This window comes from Rhinoraja longicauda, chromosome 6 (assembly GCF_053455715.1).
Source record: "Rhinoraja longicauda isolate Sanriku21f chromosome 6, sRhiLon1.1, whole genome shotgun sequence".
NCBI classification, from domain to species: Eukaryota; Metazoa; Chordata; class Chondrichthyes; order Rajiformes; family Arhynchobatidae; genus Rhinoraja; species Rhinoraja longicauda.
In genome coordinates this window covers 39,714,109-39,734,298 of record NC_135958.1, presented here as the reverse complement: position 1 = coordinate 39,734,298, position 20,190 = coordinate 39,714,109, and the positions used below count along the sequence as shown (strand labels likewise).

The 20,190-nt window shown below is 44.3% G+C and overlaps 1 protein-coding gene and 1 pseudogene across 2 annotated transcripts in view; one reads left to right on the top strand and one right to left on the bottom strand.

Annotated features, from left to right (window-relative positions):
* cpne7 (copine VII) overlaps nucleotides 1–20,190 on the bottom strand; it is a 184,564-nt gene that overhangs the window by 113,557 nt on the left and 50,817 nt on the right. For both annotated transcript variants that reach the window (XM_078400853.1, XM_078400855.1), the window contains exon 3: nucleotides 12,871–13,053. In XM_078400853.1, the coding sequence (XP_078256979.1) occupies nucleotides 12,871–13,053 (183 nt within the window). The remainder of the gene's footprint in view (nucleotides 1–12,870; nucleotides 13,054–20,190) is intronic.
* Nucleotides 16,682–16,772, top strand: LOC144594980 (U2 spliceosomal RNA; annotated as a pseudogene).

Genomic DNA, 20,190 nt, shown 5'->3' with positions numbered 1-20,190 from the left:
ATACTCAACTCCTCTTGTTATGAAGGCCAACATTCCATTGGCTTTCTTCACTGCCTGCTGTACCTGCATGCTTCCTTTCAGTGACTGATGCACTAGGACACCCAGATCTCGTTGTACGTCCCCTGTTCCTAACTTGACACCATTCAGATAATACTCTGCCTTCCTATTCTTACCACCAAAGTGGATAACCTCACACTTATCCACATTAAACTGCATCTGCCATGCATCCGCCCACTCACACAACCTGTCCAAGTCACCCTGCAACCGCATAGCATCTTCCTCACAGTTCACACTACCACCCAGCTTTGTATCATCTGCAAATTTGCTAATGGTACTTTTAATCCCTTCATCCAAGTCATTAATGTATATTGTAAATAGCTGCGGTCCCAGCACCGAGCCTTGCAGTACCCCACTAGTTACTGCCTGCCATTCTGAAAGGGACCCATTTATCCCCACTCTTTGCTTTCTGTCTGTCAACCAATTTTCTATCCATGTCCTACCTCCAATACCATGTGCACTAATCTCCTATGTGGAACCTTGTCGAAGGCTTTCTGAAAGTCAAGGTACACCACATCCACCGGCTCTCCCCTGTCAATTTTCCTGGTTACATCCTCAAAGAATTCCAGAAGATTAGTCAAGCATGATTTCCCCTTCGTAAATCCATGCTGACTTACCAATCATGCCTTCTATTTTCTCATCCAAATCATTGATATAAACTGCAAACAGCAATGGGTCCAGTACCGACACCACTAGTCACAGGCCTCCAGTACAAAAAACACAAACTTCCACCATCACCCTCTGCTTCCTCCATGAAGCTTCAGTCGGCTAGCTCTCATTGGATGAAGAGGAGGCAGCAAATCTGCATTCCAGTAACTATCTTAATTCATCCCATCGTAAAGGGAATTTTTCAACTCTGTTCAGATAATTAGACGCCCTCACGCACACTGCAGCAAGGTAAGTTCTGTGCATGATTTGCCATCCATCCGGTCATAGTTGGAAGTTTATATCTTTAATGCTTCCAAGTTTAACATTAATGTACCAAGTTCAGTGGGCAACGGATAAACCAGATATCAGTCTAAGCATCTCTCTGCACATTGCCCAAATTAACTGGCAATAAGAATTTTCCAGTGGTTAGCTGTCTCCTATCATTTTACTCTTGCTGTTTTCTAGTTGGCTTGAAGACAAGGTAAATCAGATAGCAAATCAATCAGCTTACAGAACATTATAATTGCACAGAAATGTATCCTCATTGAGTAAAATGTGTTATAATGCAACATCAGTGAACGATAGTCGATCTGACTTCAGTGGAATGAACGTCAGAGAGAATGCAAAATGTTGCTGCAATTATATAACACTTAGTGCATCCAGCCATGAATGGTTTTCAAAGCAATTCTGAATGCATCAATCAGAATAAAGGAGAGGCCATTTAAAACTGAGGTGAGAAAAAACGTTTTCACCCGGAGATTTGTGAATTTGTGGAATTCTCTGCCACAGAAGGCAGTGGAGGCCGATTCACTGGGTGAATTAAAAAGAGTTAGATAGAGCTCTAGGGGCTAACGGAATAAACGGACATGGGGAGAAGGCAGGCACGGGTTAGTGATTGTGGATGATCAGCCATGATCACAATGAATGGTGGTACTGGCTCGAAGGGCCAAATGGCCTCCTCCTTTTTACATACATTTTCTATGTATGTAATCTCCCATATGAAAATGAGTGATTTTGTTGCAAGTTTACAAACCTGTTTGACATAATAGAACTGTATTGGGAATTGATAACCTGCCCATGCAAGACAACCTGTAATAATCCAGGTGTTAGGCTATGAGAAACATGGCAGATTTTGAAAATTTAACTTCATGATGGTTAAACATTTTCTCCCATCAGTAATTGCTGAAACCCACAGAAATATTTGTAAGAATAAGAATACACTTTTTCTGGTTAGTGTTTAAAGAAACAATTTATCAGAAAGTGCTTCGGCAAGGCTGAACAGCAGTCCGCCTGGACCTACCTGATCTCCCAGTAGCTAAACACATTTAACTCCCCCTCCCACTCCCACACTGACCTTTCTGTCCTGGGCCTCCTCCATTGTCAGAGTGAGGACCAACGTGAATTGGAGGAACAGCATCTCATATTTTGCTTGGGCAGCTTACACCCCAACGGTATGAATATTAATTCTCTAACTTCAAGTAATCCTTGCTTTCCCTCTCTCTCCATACCTCCCCTATGCTAGTTCTCCAACCAGACTGGCTGTCCTCCTGATTTTATCTGTATATGCCTTGATGTCACCTTCCCCGAGCTAACAATGATCTATTCTACATTTTCCATGACCTTCGGCCCCTTTAATCTCTCGTTTTCACACCTTACCCTTCCATATCTCTGTGCCTCCATTTCCCCTGACTCTCAGTCTGAAGAAGGGTCTCGACCGGAAAAGTCACCCATTCCTTCTGACCAGAGATGCTGCCTGTCCCGCTGAGTTACTCCAGCATTTTGTGTCTATCTTCGGTTTAAACCAGCATCTGCATTTCCCTCCAACGCAGTTTATTTGAACAGTTCCATACACTCTTCAACATCTGCTTCCAGGGAAGAAAGCCCCCATACTAAAAACAAACTGCTGCAGGAACTCAGTGGGTCAAGTGGCGTCTGTGGACAGAATGAACAGACAACATTTTGGATCGGGACGCTTTTTCAGACTGATGGAATAGGGGGATGAAAGCTGGAAAAGACAGGGAGGGAAGATGTGGCAAAGTCTGGCAAGTGATCGATGGTTTCAGGTGAGGAGAGGAGATGGGTGAAGTGACAAAGGGTAGAGGTGAAGGGGAAATATAGGTGTCAGATAGAAAGAAGAGGAGGCGTGAAAAGCTGTGGGGAGAGGATGCAATAGGTCGGGGGAATGGAATGATGGAGGAAACAATGGAAATATGGGACTTGGTGATGGGAGATGAGCAAATGGAGGAGAGGAAAGGAGCAGGGTGATGTGTGGTGAAGATGGTAGATGGAGATGGAAATGTGAGCTCACTGTGGTGGGGATGGCGGCAGGGGAATGCGCGAGGATATTTAGTCTGAAGAAGGGTCCCAATCTGATATGTTGCCTGACCATTCCCTCCACAGATGCTGCCTGACCAGCTGAGTTGCTCCGGTACTTTGTTTTTTTTGCTCAAGATTCCAGCATCTGCAGCTTCCAGTGTCTCTAGGCTTCCACACAAGTTTGGAGAATTTGGGCAGATGGATTTTAGGAAGACTTTTGATGAGGTTCTTCATGGGAGGCTGATCCAGATGATTAAAATGCATGGAATTCTCAGTGACTCAGTCGTATGAATTCAGAACTGGCTTACTCATAAAAGACAGAGGGTTGTGGTGGAAGGATGATATTCTGGCTGGAGGTCTGTCATGAGTGGAGTTAAGAAGGACCTGTGCTGGGAACCCTACTGTTTATGATATATAGACATGACTTGGATGTAAATGCAGACGGGTTAGTGAGAAAGTTTGCTGATGACACCAATATTGGACGAGTGCCAGACAGTGAGGAATGCTGTCAGAAGATGCAGCAGATATAGATTAGCTGCAGAAATGCGTGGTGACGCAGTTTAATCCGTGGAAGCGTGAGGTGTTCTCAAATGAGTACGTTTGCTACAAGGAGAGGTTGGCTAAACTTGGATTCTTTTCACTGGGGCATCGGAGGTTGAGGGGAGACTTGATGGAAGAATATAATATGAGAGGCATTGATAGGGCAGTCAGAACCAATTACCCAGAGTGGAAATGTCCAACACTAGAGGGCATGACTACAAGATGAGAGGGGGAACGTTTGATGGAGATGTGCCGGGCATGTTTTTTTGCACAGGGAGCGGTGGGGGCCTCAACACATTGCCAGGGATGGTGGTGGGGGCCTCCACACAATAGACAATAGACAATAAGTGCAGGAGGAGGCCATTCGGCCCTTCGAGCCAGCACCACCATTCAATGTGATCATGGCTGATCATTCTCAATCAGTACCCCGTTCCTGCCTTCTCCCCATACCCCCTGACTCCGCTATCCTTAAGAGCTCTATCTAGCTCTCTCTTGAATGCATTCAGAGAATTGGCCTCCACTGCCTTCTGAGGCAGAGAATTCCACAGATTTACAACTCTCTGACTGAAAAAGTTTTTCCTCACCTCCGTTCTAAATGGCCGACCCCTTATTCTTAAACTGTGGCCCCTTGTTCTGGACTCCCCCAACATTGGGAACATGTTTCCTGCCTCTAACGTGTCCAACCCCTTAATAATCTTATATGTTTCGATAAGATCCCCTCTCATCGTTCTAAATTCCAGTGTATACAAGCCTAGTCGCTCCAGTCTTTCAACATATGACAGTCCCGCCATTCCGGGAATTAACCTAGTAAACCTATGCTGCACGCCCTCAATAGCAAGAATATCCTTCCTCAAATTTGGAGACCAAAACTGCACTCAGTACTCCAGGTGCGGCCCAGTACAACTGCAGAAGGACCTCTTGGTCCTATACTCAACTCCTCTTGTTATGTGCCACATTGCCAGGGATAGTAGTGGGGGCCTCCACACATTGCCAGGGATGGTGGTGGGGGCAGATTCAATAATGGGGTTTAAGAAGCATTTAGATAAGCAAATGGAAGTGCAAGGTGTAGAAGGATATGGATCATGTCGAGGCAGATGAGATCCATTTAACTTGGCATCATATTTGGCACATGCCTTGTAGGCTGGAGGGCCCATTTCTATGCTGGACTGTTCTACGTTCAATGTTCTGTGTTGCCAAGTTCTAAAGGTGGGGTTTGAAACTATCTGACGTGGTCATCCTGGCCTAAACTATTGGTCAAAGCTTCCCTGAGATGGATGAAGTACAGCAGCTCCACACAAAGCTCAAGTCCGTCAGCATGTAAGTCAGAGAAACGTCTGGATTCCTTGGGAGAAGACAGCTTGCGTCTGGAGAAGGGTCTCGACCCCCACTCCTTCTCTCCAGAGATGCTGCCTGTCCCACTGAGTTGCTTCAGCATTTTGTGTCTATTTAAACCAGCATCTGCAGTTCTTTCCTACACAATTCAGAGTCATGGCTCGCTTTGGGAGAATATTACAAGTTACTCTGAAATCTAATGCAAGGTTTTGACCTGAAACATTGATAATTCCCCCCCCCCCCCCCCCTACCACCACCACCACCACAGGTTCTACTCGACATCCTCCATCAGATTGTTTGTTGCTCCAGATTCCTGCATCTTCAGTCTCTTGTATCTCTAGCCGAAATAGTTCTGATTACTGTAAATCAGTGTAAATCAGCATCGACAGTTCCTTCCAATGTATAAAATAACCCAATTTTTGAAGGAGTGTTGCATTTTTAGTCTACATTTGGGTTGGTGAATATGCACAATGGTACAACTGTACCACTGGTACAATCACTGATGGGCCCATCCTATATAGGTGCCCTCTACATGACCCTGTATAATTCAGCATGATCAATACTGGAGAGCAACAATGAGCACAATCTTCGCATCATTCCCCATGTTATTTCAAGAAATATAAGTATCATGAGGTTGTCATCAAGGGCCGTCACGGTGGCGCAGCGGTAGAGTTGTTGCTTTACAGTGCTTGCCGTGCCGGAGACCCGGGTTCGATCCCGACTACAGGTGCTGCCTGTACGGAGTTTGTAAGTTCTCCCTGTGACCGCCTGGGTTTTATTCGAGATCGTCGGTTTCCTCCCACACTTCAAAGACATACAGGTTTGTAGGTTAATTGGCTTGGTATAAGTATAAATTGTCCCTAGTGTGTGTAGGATAGTGTTAATGTGCTGGGATCACTGGTCGGTGCGGACTCGGTGGGCCTGTTTCCGCACTGTATCTCTAAACTAAACACTGGGTGGCTCCACCAACAGTGGCTGCCTCACCAACAGTCTGTCTGTCCTTTCTTCTTTTTGTTATTTTTAGTATGTGCTAAAAAGTATGTTTCAGTATTCCTAGGTTTGTTTTATGTGGGGAAGGGAGGGGGGGGGGGGGGGTGGTTGGGGGAAACTTTTTTTCAATCTCTTACCTCGACGGAGATGCAATTTTTTTCCGTATCGTATCTCCGTCCCCATTGCGGCCTAACGTCGTGGAGTGGTGCGGCCTTTCCTGGAGACCGGCCCGGCGCTTCAGCCGCGGGAGTCTGTGGGACTTTAACATCGCGGAGTTTGCGATCCCTTTGCCGGGGATCGAAGCTCCAACCGCGGGGCCTGTGGACTTTAACATCGTGAAGCCCGCGGTCTCTGGTAAGAAGAGGCCGACTCGGGAGCTCCATGCCGCGGAGAGAGTTTCAACCGCCCCGACGCGGGAGTTTCGATCATCCAGACGGGGGCTTTGATCGTCTGCTGCGGAAGCTTTGATCGCCCCGACTACAGACGGTTTGACTGCCCCGACTGTGGGAGAACAAGAGGAAGAAGATTGAACTTCCATCACAGTGAGGAATGTGGAATCCACTGTGATGGATGTTTATGTTCACTTTTATGTGACTGTGTGTCTTGTAGGAAAATAACTGCAGATGCTGGTACAAATCGAAGGCATCACAAAATGCTGGAGTAACTCAGCAGGTCAGGCAGCATCTAGGAGAGAGGGAATGGGTGACGTTTCGGGTCGAAACCCTTCTTCAGTCTGAGTTACTCCAGCATTTTGTGATACCTTCTGGCTGTGTGTCTTGTTGCTTTTCACAGCATGGCTGTGTGGTAACTCAAATTTCACTGTACCTTAATTGGTACATATGACAATAAACTAACCTTAAAACCTTGAAACCTTGAACTAAACTAAAAGTTCTCAAAGGGGTTTACATTTTTTTCATCAGATAAACATAGCTGTATTTACTTAATTTAGGGTAAATCAGAAACACACAGCTTCATGTGGCTCAAATAACAATGGTCATATCAATCACCTTCAGAAACAAAGCAACCCTTGTGAGTGAATTGCATTATATCTAATGAAACAATTAAATAACTAAGAATTATATCGAACTAGACAGCCTTAAGTTTAATTTACAACATCTGTTACTTTACTCATTTTGCACAAAAGCACTTTCTCGGGGATTAATGGTGACCTAACCCACATAGCAAAATTCAAGATATTCTGGGAAGGTTAATACAAAAATAAAGGTTAAAGTATTAGGCATGTCCTGAAGATTAGTTAAGAGAAAACATACAGAGAGTAGGAATAAATATATCAATTTTAGTTTTATTACTGTAATGGCCAGTTCTGGTGGTCAGTGCTGACAGAACATAGACCACAGATCATCACAGCACAGGTATGATGCCCATATGTTTGTCCACTATGTTTATGCTGAACATGAAGCCTATTTAAACTGATCTCATCTGCCCATACATGATCCATATCCCTCTATCCCCTGGGCGTTGGGTATATGGAATGAGCTGCCAGAGGAGGTAGTTGCGGCATGTACTATCACAATGTTTAAAGGACATTTGAACAGGTATGTGGATAGGGTAGGTTTAGAAGGACACAGGCCAAATGTCGGCAGGTGGGACTAATGGAGATGAGCCATGTTGATTGGAGTAGGCAGTTTGGCATGAAGGGCCTGTTTCCCCACTGTATAACTCTATAGCTCTCTGACCTAGACTTAAATGTAGATGGGCTGGTGAGTAAGTTTGCTGACAATATCAAAACTGAAGGAGCGGCAGACAATGAGGATTGAGGACAGTGAGGAAAAGACTGTGCATTTACTCTATCTATTCCCCTTATTATATTATATGCCTCTAAAGGATCACCCCTCATCTTCAGTGCCCCAAGGAATAGTCCAAGCCTGCCCAACCTCTCCCTGTAGCTCAGGCCCTCGAGTCCTGGCAACACCCTCGTAAATCTTCTCTGTATCCTCTCCAGCTTAACAACATCTTTCCTCTAACAGGGTGACCAAAACTGAGCACAATACTCCAAATGTGGCCTCACCAACATCTTGTACAACTGTAACATCACCTCTCAACTTCTATATTCAATGGTAGACACAAAATGCTGGAGTAACTCAGCGGGTCAGGCAGTATCTCTGGAGAGAAGTTTCGGGTCGAGACCTTTCCACAGACTGATGTAAGGGCATGGGGCGGGACAAAGATAGGATGTAGTAGGAGATAGGGAGACTGGTGGGAGAACTGGGAAGGGGGAGGGGATAGAGAGGGAAAGCAGGGACAATCTGAAGTTAGAGAAGTCAATGTTGATACCGCTGGGGTGCAAACTACCCAAGCGAAATATGAGGTGCTGTTCCTCCAATTTGCACTGGGCCTTCTCTGGCAGGCTCAGGACAGAAAGGTCAGATTGGGAATGGGAGGGGGAGTTAAAGTGCTGAGCCACCGGAAAATCAAGTTGGTTAAGACGGACTGAGGGTAAGTATTCTGCGAAATGATCGCCGGGCCTGCACTTGGTCTCGCCGATGTAGAGAAGTTGACACCTGGAACAGCGGTTACAGTAGATGAGGTTGGAGGAGGTGCAGGTGAACCTCTGCCTCACCTGGAAAGACTGTTTGGGTCCTTGGATGGAGTCGAGGGGGGAGATAAAGGGACAGGTGTTGCATCTCCTGCGGTTGCAGAGAAAAGTACCTGGGGAGGGGGTGGTTTGGGTGGGAAGGGACGAGTGGACCAGGGAGTTACGGAGCGAACGGTCTCTGCGGAAAGCAGAAAGAGGTGGAGATGGGAAGATGTGGCCAGTAGTGGGATCCTGTTGGAGGTGACGGAAATGGTGGAGGTTAATTTGTTGTGTGCGACGGCTGATGGGGTGGAAGGTGAGAACAGGGGGGACTCTCTCCTTGTTACGAATAGGGGAGGGGGAGCAAGAGCGGAGCTGCGGGATATTGAGGAGACCCTAGTGAGAGTCTCATCTATAATGGAAGAGGGGTACCCCCGTTTCCTAAAGAATGAGGACATCCCGATCCGTGACCATATCACCCCCGTCCTTTATAAACTCCACTGGCTCCCCATCCCCCAGAGAATCCAGTACAAAATCCTCCTCATAACCTACAAAGCCCTCCATAACCTGGCCCCATCCTACCTGACCGACCTCCTCCACAGGCACACTCCCACCTGCACCCTCCGCTCTGCCGCTGCCAATCTCCTATCCCCCCACATCCGGACCAAACTCAGATCCTGGGGGGACAGGGCTTTCTCCATCGCTGCTCCCACCCTATGGAACTCACTACCCCAAACCGTTAGAGACTCCTCCACACTCACCACATTCAAAACATCGCTGAAGTCTCACCTGTTCAGTACTGCCTTCAACTACTGAAGGTCACCTCACCTTCTGTCTCCTTTCTCTGTTCGTTTACTTATTTACTTATTTATCTATTTATTCATTTCCCTATGTTCTCTAAATCTCTGTAAAGCGTCTTTGAGTATATGAAAAGCGCTATATAAATAAAATGCATTATTATTATTATTATTATCTCCGATGCCCTTGTATGGAACACCTCATCCTGGGCGCAGATGCGGCGTAGACGGAGGAATTGGGAGTAGGGGATAGAGTTTTTACAGGAAACAGGGTGGGAAGAAGTGTAGTCAAGATAGCTGTGGGAGTCAGTAGGTATTTAATACTCTGCCTGATGAAGGCCAATGTGCTAAAAGCCTTCTTGACCACCGTATCTACCTGTGAAGTCACTTTCAAGGAACTATGTACCTGCACTCCTATATTCCTCTGCACTACCACACTCCCCAAAGCCCTGCCATTCACTCTGAAGGTCCTACCCTCATTTGACTTCCTAAAATACAACATCTCGTACTTATCTGTATTAAACTGCATTATCCATTCCTCAGCCCATCTGCCCACTGATCAAAATCTTGCTGCAATTTTTGATAACCATCTTGACTATCTATGATGCCACCCATTTTCGTGTCATTCACAAACTTGCTAATCACACCTCGTACATTCTCATCCATTTATATATTATTATACATATCACAAACAGCAGAGGTCCCAGCATGGGTCCCTTGGAAACTCCACTGGTCACAGACCTCCAGCCAGAATATCTACCTTCTGCCACAACCCTCTGTCGTCTATGAATAAACCAGCTCTGAATCCATATGACCGAGTCATTGTGAATCCTGTACATCTTAATCTTCAGGATCGGCCTACCATGAGGGACCTTATCAAAAGCCTGACTAAAATCCATGTGTACGACATGCATCGTCTTACCTTCATCAATCACCTTTGTCACCTCAATCAAATCACGACCTGCCACGTACGAGGATGTGCCGGCTACTCCTAATGAGCCCATCCTCTTCCAAATCTAATCTCAAAAAGTTCTCTCCATTTGTTTCCCTACCACTGGCGTGAGGCTCACCGGACCAACGTTTCCTGGATTCACTCTACTTTCGTTCTTAGACAACGCAACAACATTGCTCTCACTCCAGTCCTACAGGAGCTCATCTGTGGTGAGAGAAGAAACAAAGGTCCTCATCAATCTCCTCTCTTGCCTCCCTTCATAACCTGGGATAGATCCCATCAGGCCCAGAGGATCTCTCTACCTTAATGTTCTTCAAGAGCCTCAGAACCACCTCCTTTCAGGGGAAGTTGGAGAATATTCTGCTGTTCAAAGGGACCTGATGTTTTGATTCACAAAACACAAAGGCATTGTTCAGGTTCGGCAAGCAAATTGAAAGGCAAATATTACACTGATGCTTATTGCAAGTTAGGATGCAGTGCAACTGCAGTCCGTCTGTCTTTTGTGTTTTTTGTTGTTTTTGTCTGAATTGTAGCTTTAATATGGTGTAGGGTTTGTATGTTATGTTTGGGGGGGGTGGGAGGGAACGGGAACTGTAAAATTCTCTCTCCCGAACGGAGACGCGACCTTTGTTCTGTGTGGTGTCTCCGTTCCCGTTGCGGCCTACCACCGGCCATGCACGTGGGACCACCTGGGGCTCTGGTTCGCAGAGCCCGCGGCCTGGACTCACTACCCGCGGCGCTGGCCGCCTTCGGATGCTGCGGGAGCGGCTGCGACTCGTCTCCGGAGGCTCCGGCGCAGGCCGCGTGGACGTCGGAGGCCCACAGGCCCCTGGGTGGGGGCCGACATCGGGAGCTCCGGCAGCGGCAGAGGCAGCGTGTTCGCCCGCCCCGAATCGCGGGGCTTGGGTCGGCCCGCCGCGGACCTTTCACCGTCCGGCGCGGCCTGAAATAGGCCGCGGGATTTTTCACCGCCCAGCGGGGGCTTCAATATCGGGAGCCACGACCGCCCCGACGTGGCAACTCCAACAGCCTGACCGCGGGACAAGACGGCAGGGGAAGAGAAAAGACATTGTGGCCTTCCATCACAGTGAGGAGGGGACTGGAGGAGACTCACTGTGATGGATGTTTCTTTTTGTTTGATGTTAGTTTGTGATTGTATGTGTTATTGCATTTTTATTGATTATTCTTATTGGTCTTATTGTTCAACTGCGGGTAATGTTTCATTTCACTACACATTTATGTCTATGTGACAAATAAACGACTATTGAAGAATTAATTTTCCTTTTTTTTTTGGTTTCATTATCCGACCTGCCTAAGAGGTAATCTAGCTAAAATTGGATTTAACTTTTGACAATGAAAATGACTAAACTCACTGGATTTTGAAGTATTAGAGACGATCTCATTAAACCAGGTGAGATTCTGTGAGAGATTGCAAGAGTGAGAGGCTTTTTGCAATGGCTGAGGAATCAGTAGCTAGAAGGCATAGGTTCAGAAAACGGCATCATCCCTGGAGGGATTTAAAAGAAGAGGTATTTCTTCACTTAGATTGTTAATCCCTGGAATGCAGTCCCACGGGACTTCAGATGGGGCATTGAAGGGAATCAAGGAATAAAGAGATCTGACGGGGGACAGACAAAATTCTCAGTGAATATAATGTCAAACGAACATATGATTTTAGATTTAGATTTAGAGATACAACGCAGAAACAGGCCCTTCGGCCCACCGGGTCCGCGCCGCCCAGCGATCCCCGCACATTAACACTATCCTACACCCACTAGGGACAATTTTTACATTTTTCCAGCCAATTAACCTACAAACCTGTACGTCTTTTGGAGTGTGGGAGGAAACCGAAGATCTCGGAGAAAACCCAAGCAGGTCACGGGGAGAACGTACAAACTCCGTACAGACAGTACCCGTAGTCGGGATCGAACCCGGGGCTCCAGCGCTGCATTCGCTGTAAGGCAGCAACTCTACCGCTGCACCACCGTGCCGCTGTTGAACTGCGCGACCTGCTTTTATTTCTTTAACTTTTTTGCTCAAACCAACATGTTTTAGAAATGTGTAATTCTGAATGTGTAAATCTGTAATTCCTTTTAATTTATTAAATATATCAATATTAAACTTTGAATCTTGGTAAAAGTGTGGTTAGCAGACGTTGTTACAACATTGACCACTGTTTCCTTACTCCAACTGATAATTTAATTTTAGTTTAGTTTAGAGATGCAGCGCGGAAATGTGCCCTTCGGCCCATTAAGTCGGCGCTGACCAGTGATCCCCGCACACTAACATTATCCTAAACACACTAGGGACAATTTAGACTCATACCAAGCTAATTAACCTACAAACCTGTACGTCTTTGGAGTGTGAGAAGAAACCGAAGATCTCAGAGAAAACCCACCAGTCACAGGGAGAACGTACAAACTCCGTGCAGAACAGACAGCACCCGCAGTCGAGATCAAACCCGGGCCGCTGTCGTTGTAAGCGCTGTAAGGCAGCAACTCTACCGCTGCACCACCATGCTGCCCACAAATTTGAAGTGGAAATAAAGAACTGGAACATTGAACCTGTTCAGTGCCACCCCTCCCCCGAGTGTACTCGGGTGATGGCCAATCGTGGGGGAAAAAACTTGGTAGTGAACAGGTTAAAAAGCCTAGAAAAATGAGAATGACATGTATCTGCGACATACTGCCCTTGGTACTTACTTGGCCAAGGGTGCACTCCACACCACCCAAGAAATCATCGTCTCGTGCACCAATACTACAGTGCCCATGTATATCGTACACCTCGAATCGAAGCTTCTGAACCTCCTCAAAGAAATAATCCACGTTGAAAATTTTAGAGAAGACTGGGTGCAAGTTACTCTTTATAACCTCAGTCCGATCAACCTGTAAAAAGAGAAAAAATATTAAAAGATCACTGATTTTGACTGTTAAGAATACCTGATATATATGATTCAACTGACTGCCTACGTTAGACTATCTGATATCATTTCTATAATATATTTTTTAGCTTAAAAGCTCGTGACATTGCCAGTTAGAATTGCCCAGAGTGAGACATGGCGCCACAATGTTCTTAAACAATAAAACATTGAACCACTCATGAATGTGTAATAGCAACAGTAATAATATCTCAACGGCAACCATGGATCTCGCTCCTTGGGGCAGGAAGAAGATTTTGTTATCTATCTTAATTACAGCTAGAATCCAAAAGATTAATAATAATAATAATAAATTTTATTTGTCATATGTAAGTTGGCACAGGGTCAAGGGTACCATGAAATGTATTTGACAAGACAACGGGTCACCTCAGCAGTAATATCCCAAGGATAAATAAGATTTTAAAAATGACATTAACTGGGAAGAACAATGCTAACCAGACCAAAGCGATTGGCACACTCAAATGAAAGATCATTTTGGAATGGCCACATTTATCAGTCATAGACACAAGGTGTTGGAGTAACTCAGCGGGACAGGCAGCATCTCTGGATAGAAGGAATGGGTGACGTTTCGGGTCGAGATCATTCTTCAGTCTCTGGGTCTCGACCCAAAACATCACCTATCCAGAGATGCTGCCTGTCCCACTAAGTTACTCCAGCATTTTGTGTCGATTTTCGGTGTAAACCTTCCTTCGCATTTATCAGTCAGCTCCATTAATTCTGAATCAGGATATGGAACCATTGGAGGAGGCATTTCCTCTGAAGTTTAATAGACATTTTGGTGGTTTTTACTCATAAAACTGCATATGTATGATTTTTAGCACTTGTGGGTTAAAGTAGGTTCACTTCATTAACCCACCACCATTGTTGAAGGGATTCAGTGTATGCAGATACTTTCCTAATAATGCCACAAAACACACTTAGACCTTCAACCAATGGGCCACCCATGCCTATATCACAGTATCCATGCCGTTTTCTCATACCAGCTGCCCTCGCGGTGTGCGTGTGTAATTGTTGTTTAGTACCAATTGGAGCCTAAATGTGGGCTGGTTATTGTTTTGACTGCTTTCTTCCCAGGAATGGAATGACAATCTCCATAACATAAAACCCAATTTAAAAAACCTACATTTGGAACAGATCTACCCTGAAACACCACTGGTTTAAATTCCAGGTCCGTATACTACAATGATCTTTTATTATTCTATTCAGGTACTTTGTGCAGTATCCTGACCGCAAAACAGAATGAAACCTTGAATTAGAGAACTCTATACCCAGCACTAACTTCAACTTCTTACTCAAACGCTAAAGCATCAATGGACCATATTCTGACTCGAAAGGGCTGCCAAATGTATGGAAGAGTACTTCATAGGCAGAAGACGTGACAGTGTAAATGGAAGAGTTAGTAACAATGTTCCTGAAGAGTTAGAAACAATCTTCTATAGAATTAACCTACAACGGTCTTGAAGCAGATTATAAAATTATTCTCAGGATACATTTTCTCTCTTGATTGTTACTGCCATTATTTCTCTCACTATTTCTCTTTCTGGAAGGAACTTGACCTATTATCCCAACTCTCATCTTTTTTTTTTAAATTTCCTCACAAGATGGTAACATTTTTGGCAGCATTTATTGAAACATTAGCTCCTTTTCCCTTCCCATATGTGTTGCTTGACCCACTGAGTGTTCTCATCAGGTTCAATTTTCGTCTCATAAACAGCTATCAGGTTAATTGGGTTGATAATGTTTTTAAATGGTGGATTGTTTCTTGGGACAGCAGTTTATGAAGAGATTTGATGGAGATGTTCAAAATCATGAATGTTAAACACTGTAGGTTATTTGGAGTGGCAAAAGGGCCAATAATCGGAGTTTATTCATTTAACCTCTTAGCAGAAAACAATTGAGGAAAGTTACAACTTTTTTACCACACAGGAAAAAAAAGTCTGGCCAGTTGGGCAGAGAAACGACAAGGAGTTTGATGCACATCAGTATGAGATTTTGCATTTGGAGAATTGCAGCAAATCACCGTTATACACAAGGCATGGGGGGGTAATCGGAGTGGAAGGACAAAGGGATTACTCAGTGAATGTCCACTGATCATTAAAGAAAGGTGCACAATGCTAATCTGCAAAAACAGATGAGATCATTTGCGACTGTCCTGAGTAAAAGGCCTGTCCCACTTAGGTGATTGTTTAGGCGACAACAGGTTCCACGGACTGGCCCTGATGAGCTCTCCAGCCACGTCCTCAGGGTCTGCCCAGATCAGCTGGCGGACATCTTTAACCTCTCTTTACTTCATTTTGAGGTCTCCGTCTACTTTAAGAAGACTATTATCATCCTGGTGTCAAAAGAAAAGCCAGGCAGTGGGCCTTAATAATTACCATCCAATGGGTCTGACATGATGTGCTTTGAGACACTGGTGATGGTGCACATGAACTCCAGCCTCCAGATGGTGCACATTAATAGCAGCCTTGATCTACTACAGTTTGCCTACGGTTGCAACAGGTCCTGGCAGATGTCATTTCCCTGGCCCTACACTCATCGCCGGAACATCTGGACAACAAGGCCACCTTCATCAGGCTGCTATTTATTGACTATTGCTCCACCTTCAAGACCATCATTCCAACAATACTAATCTCCAAACACCTAGACCTACCAGTCAAAACCCCAAATCTGTAACTGGATCCTTGACTTACTGATCCACAGATCACAATCAGACAGCATAGGCGACAGAATATCCTCCACAGAATATCCATCAGACTGAAGGGTCTCGACCCGAAACGTCACCCATTCCTTCTCTCCTGAGATGCTGCCTGACCTGCTGAGTTACTCCAGCATTTTGTGAATAAATACCTTCGATTTGTACCAGCATCTGCAGTTATTTTCTTACACTTAGAATATCCTCCACGATAATTTTCAAAGCCAGTGCCCCGTGAGGATGTATTCTCAGCCTCTGATCATACTCCATATACACTCACAGCTGTGTGGTCGAATGCTGCTCCAACTCCATCTACATGTGTGCAGGTGACACCACTGCAGTGGGCCGAACCTCGAACAATCGCGAGACCGAGTACAGGGAGGGGATGGACCACTTAGTAACATGATATTGAGACAACAACCCCTCCCTCAATGTCAGCAAAACCAAGGATCTGCTTATTAACTGAAGATAGTGAAGTAGGAAAATAACTGCAGATGCTGGTACAAATCGAAGGTATCACAAAATGCTGGAGTAACTCAGTAGGTCAGGCAGCATCTAGGAGAGAGGTGACGTTTCGGGTCAAGACCCTTCGTCAGACTGATATCAAGGGGGCGGGACAAAGAAAGGGTATAAGTGGAGACAGGAAGACAGTGGGAGAACTGGGAAGGGGGAGGGGAAGAGAGGGACAGAGGAACTATCTAAAGTTGGAGAAGTCAATGTTCATACCACTGGGCTGTAAGCGGCCCAAGCGAAATATGAGGTGCTGTTCCTCCAATTTCCGGTGGGCCTCACTATGGCACTGGAGGAGGCCCATGACAGAAAGGTCAGACTGAGAGTGGGAGGGGGAGTTGAAGTGCTCAGCCACCGGGAGATCAGGTTGGTTAAGGCTTCTCGGCCTTTTGTCTAAGATCAAGTGTAGTATCTGTTCTGGCACAATCTAATGTTCTTATAAGAACAGTATAAGAGCAGTATTTGCATTGGATCATCGACGAGTAGCGGAGGTCAGGAGCACGTGTCTGGTTTAGGGGTGGATCCATGCTGGTTGGGTAACCAACCTAACACCCTTATCCAGGTGGGATGGCAGCAGCAAGTGGAGCTGGAGCTGGAGGGCAGGGTATCCGGAATACCCTGCGAGTATCGGTGAAGGACCTCAGGGAGGGGAACCCTTTCTCAAGGGACCTCTTCATCAAGAAGGTGCTGCTGGAAGCCTGTGGATTCAAGGCCGGGGACATCTTCTGCCTCCAGGACTTCCCAGGTAACGGATATTTCTTTTTTTTTTTTTTAATAAAATTTTATTGGGGATAGGTACATAACCTGTTTACATCTTTACAGTCATACATTTTTGAATTGATAATATTGTCAATTATTATTATATACCTTTTACCCCTTTTTTTTAAATTTATTTTATATAAACTAAATAAAGCTAACGAAGTAGATGAAGTGAAGAAAGAAAAGAGAGAGAAGAAAACTAAAAACAAAAACCAATTTAAAAGAAAAAATAACTAAAAACAAAAAAAAAAAATAAAAATAAGGAAAAAATTAGTTAAAGAAGAATGGAAAAATTTATTAAAATAACAAAAACTTCATTCGAGATATATTCGTACATTCCAAAGTATAGCATTTCATTCATTCTTTAGTCCGAGTGCTAGTCAGGTTCCTGTGCTGAACTATTCTGACCCTTTAAGTAATCAATAAAAGGAGACCATGTTTCAATGAATAATTCCTGTTTGTCCAACAGGGAAAATCTGATTCTTTCCACGTTTAAGGTCTCCGTCATTTCTATAATCCACATTTTAATTGTGGGGGCCGTAGGGCCTTTCCAAAATTTTAGAATTAATTTTTTTCCTGTTATTAAACTATAATCAATAAAGTTTTTTTGTGTTGTTCTGAATGTTTTATTTAATTCTAATTCTAATATTCCGAGTATAATTAATTTTGGATCTGGGTCCAATTGTGTGCTGGTTATTTTAGATATTATACTAAAAATATTTACCCAAAATTTTTTAATTTTTATACAGTTTGCAAACATATGAGATAATGTAGCTTCTAAATGTTGACATTTATCACATTTAGGTGAAATATGTTGGAAAATTTTATGTAGTTTTGTTTTGGAATAATGTAACCTATGTAATACTTTAAATTGTATTAGAGAATGTCTGGCGTTTAGTGAACACTGATCTATATGTTGCAAACTTTCTTCCCAAGTATCTTTCGTTATTACTTGATTTAATTCTTTTTCCCATTTTTGTCTATATAAATCCGTAGAAGGCATGTCACTGTCTAATAAAATATTATATATATAAGATATTAATTTTTCTGTATTAGGATGTTTGTTCCAACATTCGTCAAGAATTTCTGAATTTCTAATTTGAAAATTTTGGGAGTTCGACTTTACGTAATCTCTAAGTTGAAGATATCTGAAATAATCATTTCCACGAAGACCATAAATCTGTTGCAACTCCTGAAATGTCAGAAAGGTGCCTTCCTTATAAAGTTGTCCCATATTTTTAATTCCATAATTCTTCCACTGTGTAAAACCCCGGTCTAACCATGAAGGCTTAAACAAAGGATTATTCACAATTGGAAGAAAAAGCGATAAATTATCTAGTTTTAATGTCTTTTTTAATTGTTTCCAAATTCGTATAGCACTAAATATTATAGGGTTTTCCCTATAAATTTTTTTGTTTAATTTAGACGTGGCAAATAATATCGAACCAATATCAAAAGGCAAACAATCTTCCTTTTCCATTTTTAACCAGTCTGGTTGAAGATCTATTTCTTCCAACCAGAAATTCATATTTTTAATATTAACTGCCCAGAAATAAAACAAAAAATTGGGTAAAGCCAGGCCTCCATTTATTTTTGATTTACACAAGTGTCTTTTATTTATCCTATGATTCTTATAATCCCAGATGAAATCATTAACAATAGAGTCCAATTTTTTAAAAAAGTTTTTTGTCAAATATATCGGAATTGTCTGAAAAAGGTATAGTATTTGCGGTAAAAAAATCATTTTTATGGCATTAATTTTGCCTACCATTGAGATGGGGAGTGTTTTCCAGTATTGAATATTCTTATGTAGTTTGTTCAGTAACGGGGGGAAGTTTGCTTTAAATAATGATGTATATATCTTAGTTACATAGATACCTAGATATTTAAATTTTTCATTTACTATTTTAAATGGAAATTGTTGTATTATCTGTTTGTTATGTTCCCTTATTGGCATAATTTCGCTTTTATTCCAATTTATTCTGTATCCTGAAAGTGATCCAAATTGGGTTATTAGCTTTAATAAGTTTGGAATACTAATTTCTGGTTTTGTGATGTAAATTAATACGTCATCTGCATATAGAGAAATTTTGTTCTCTGTGTCCTTTGTGTTATATCCGTGTATTTCCGGATGCCCCCTAACTCTTTCTGCCAGTGGCTCAATAGCAAGCGCAAATAATAATGGGGATAACGGGCATCCTTGTCTACAACCTCTAGCTAGGCTAAATTTCGATGACAACCTTTGGTTTGTAAATATTCTAGCCGTGGGATTTGTATATAACAGTTATTTAACAGATATTTCGACGTTACCTTCCAGAACCCGGCGGGATGGCAGAAGTTGCTGCAGGACTTCCGTGAGAAAGGGGATGAAGCCCCGCTGTCGCTCCTGAAGGTGCAGCCGCTCTTCACCCTCCCCACCCAGAGGGAACGAATGATCACGGTGCACATGTTTAACCCACATGTGCCCGTCGTGGATGTCCTCACCTTCCTTGCGCGCTACGTCGAAGGGGCCGGGAACTGTGTGGACATAAAGGACTTGTTCGGGATCTGGACGAGCAAGAGGCAAGTAAATGTGAAGCTGAGGGTGGACGGGAAGGGATTCATCATCCACCCTCCCTCGGTGTTCGCCATCGGAGGGAACCGGGGCTACACGATGTACGCGGGGCAGCCCAGGGTGTGCAGGAAATGCAACAAACCTGGGCACGTGGCGGCAGAATGCAGGACAGTCGTCTGCAGAAACTGCAAACTAGAAGGCCACGAGACAAGGGACTGCAAAGAGAGTAAGAGCTGCAACCTGTGTGGGGAGGGAGGCCACCTTTACAGGGCCTGCCCAAAAAGAGCAGGCACGTATGCACAGGCGATAAGAGGGGCCGCTGCCAGCACCCCCAGTGTGGACGAGACGCCTCCTACCACGGCAAAAGCCCAAAAAGGAAAGGAGAGCAGGGGCGATGACAGCGCGACCACCAGGAGCCCCCAACCGCTGGACAGAGCCCCCCAGGCCCCTGCCCACGAGGGCGATTCGATGGAAGAGGGGGAACAGGAAGAGGAGGAATGGAAGGTGGTAAAATCGAGAAAAACATTGAAGGCTGTGCGCACGGAGAAAAAGGCGGAGGGGGCAAGCAA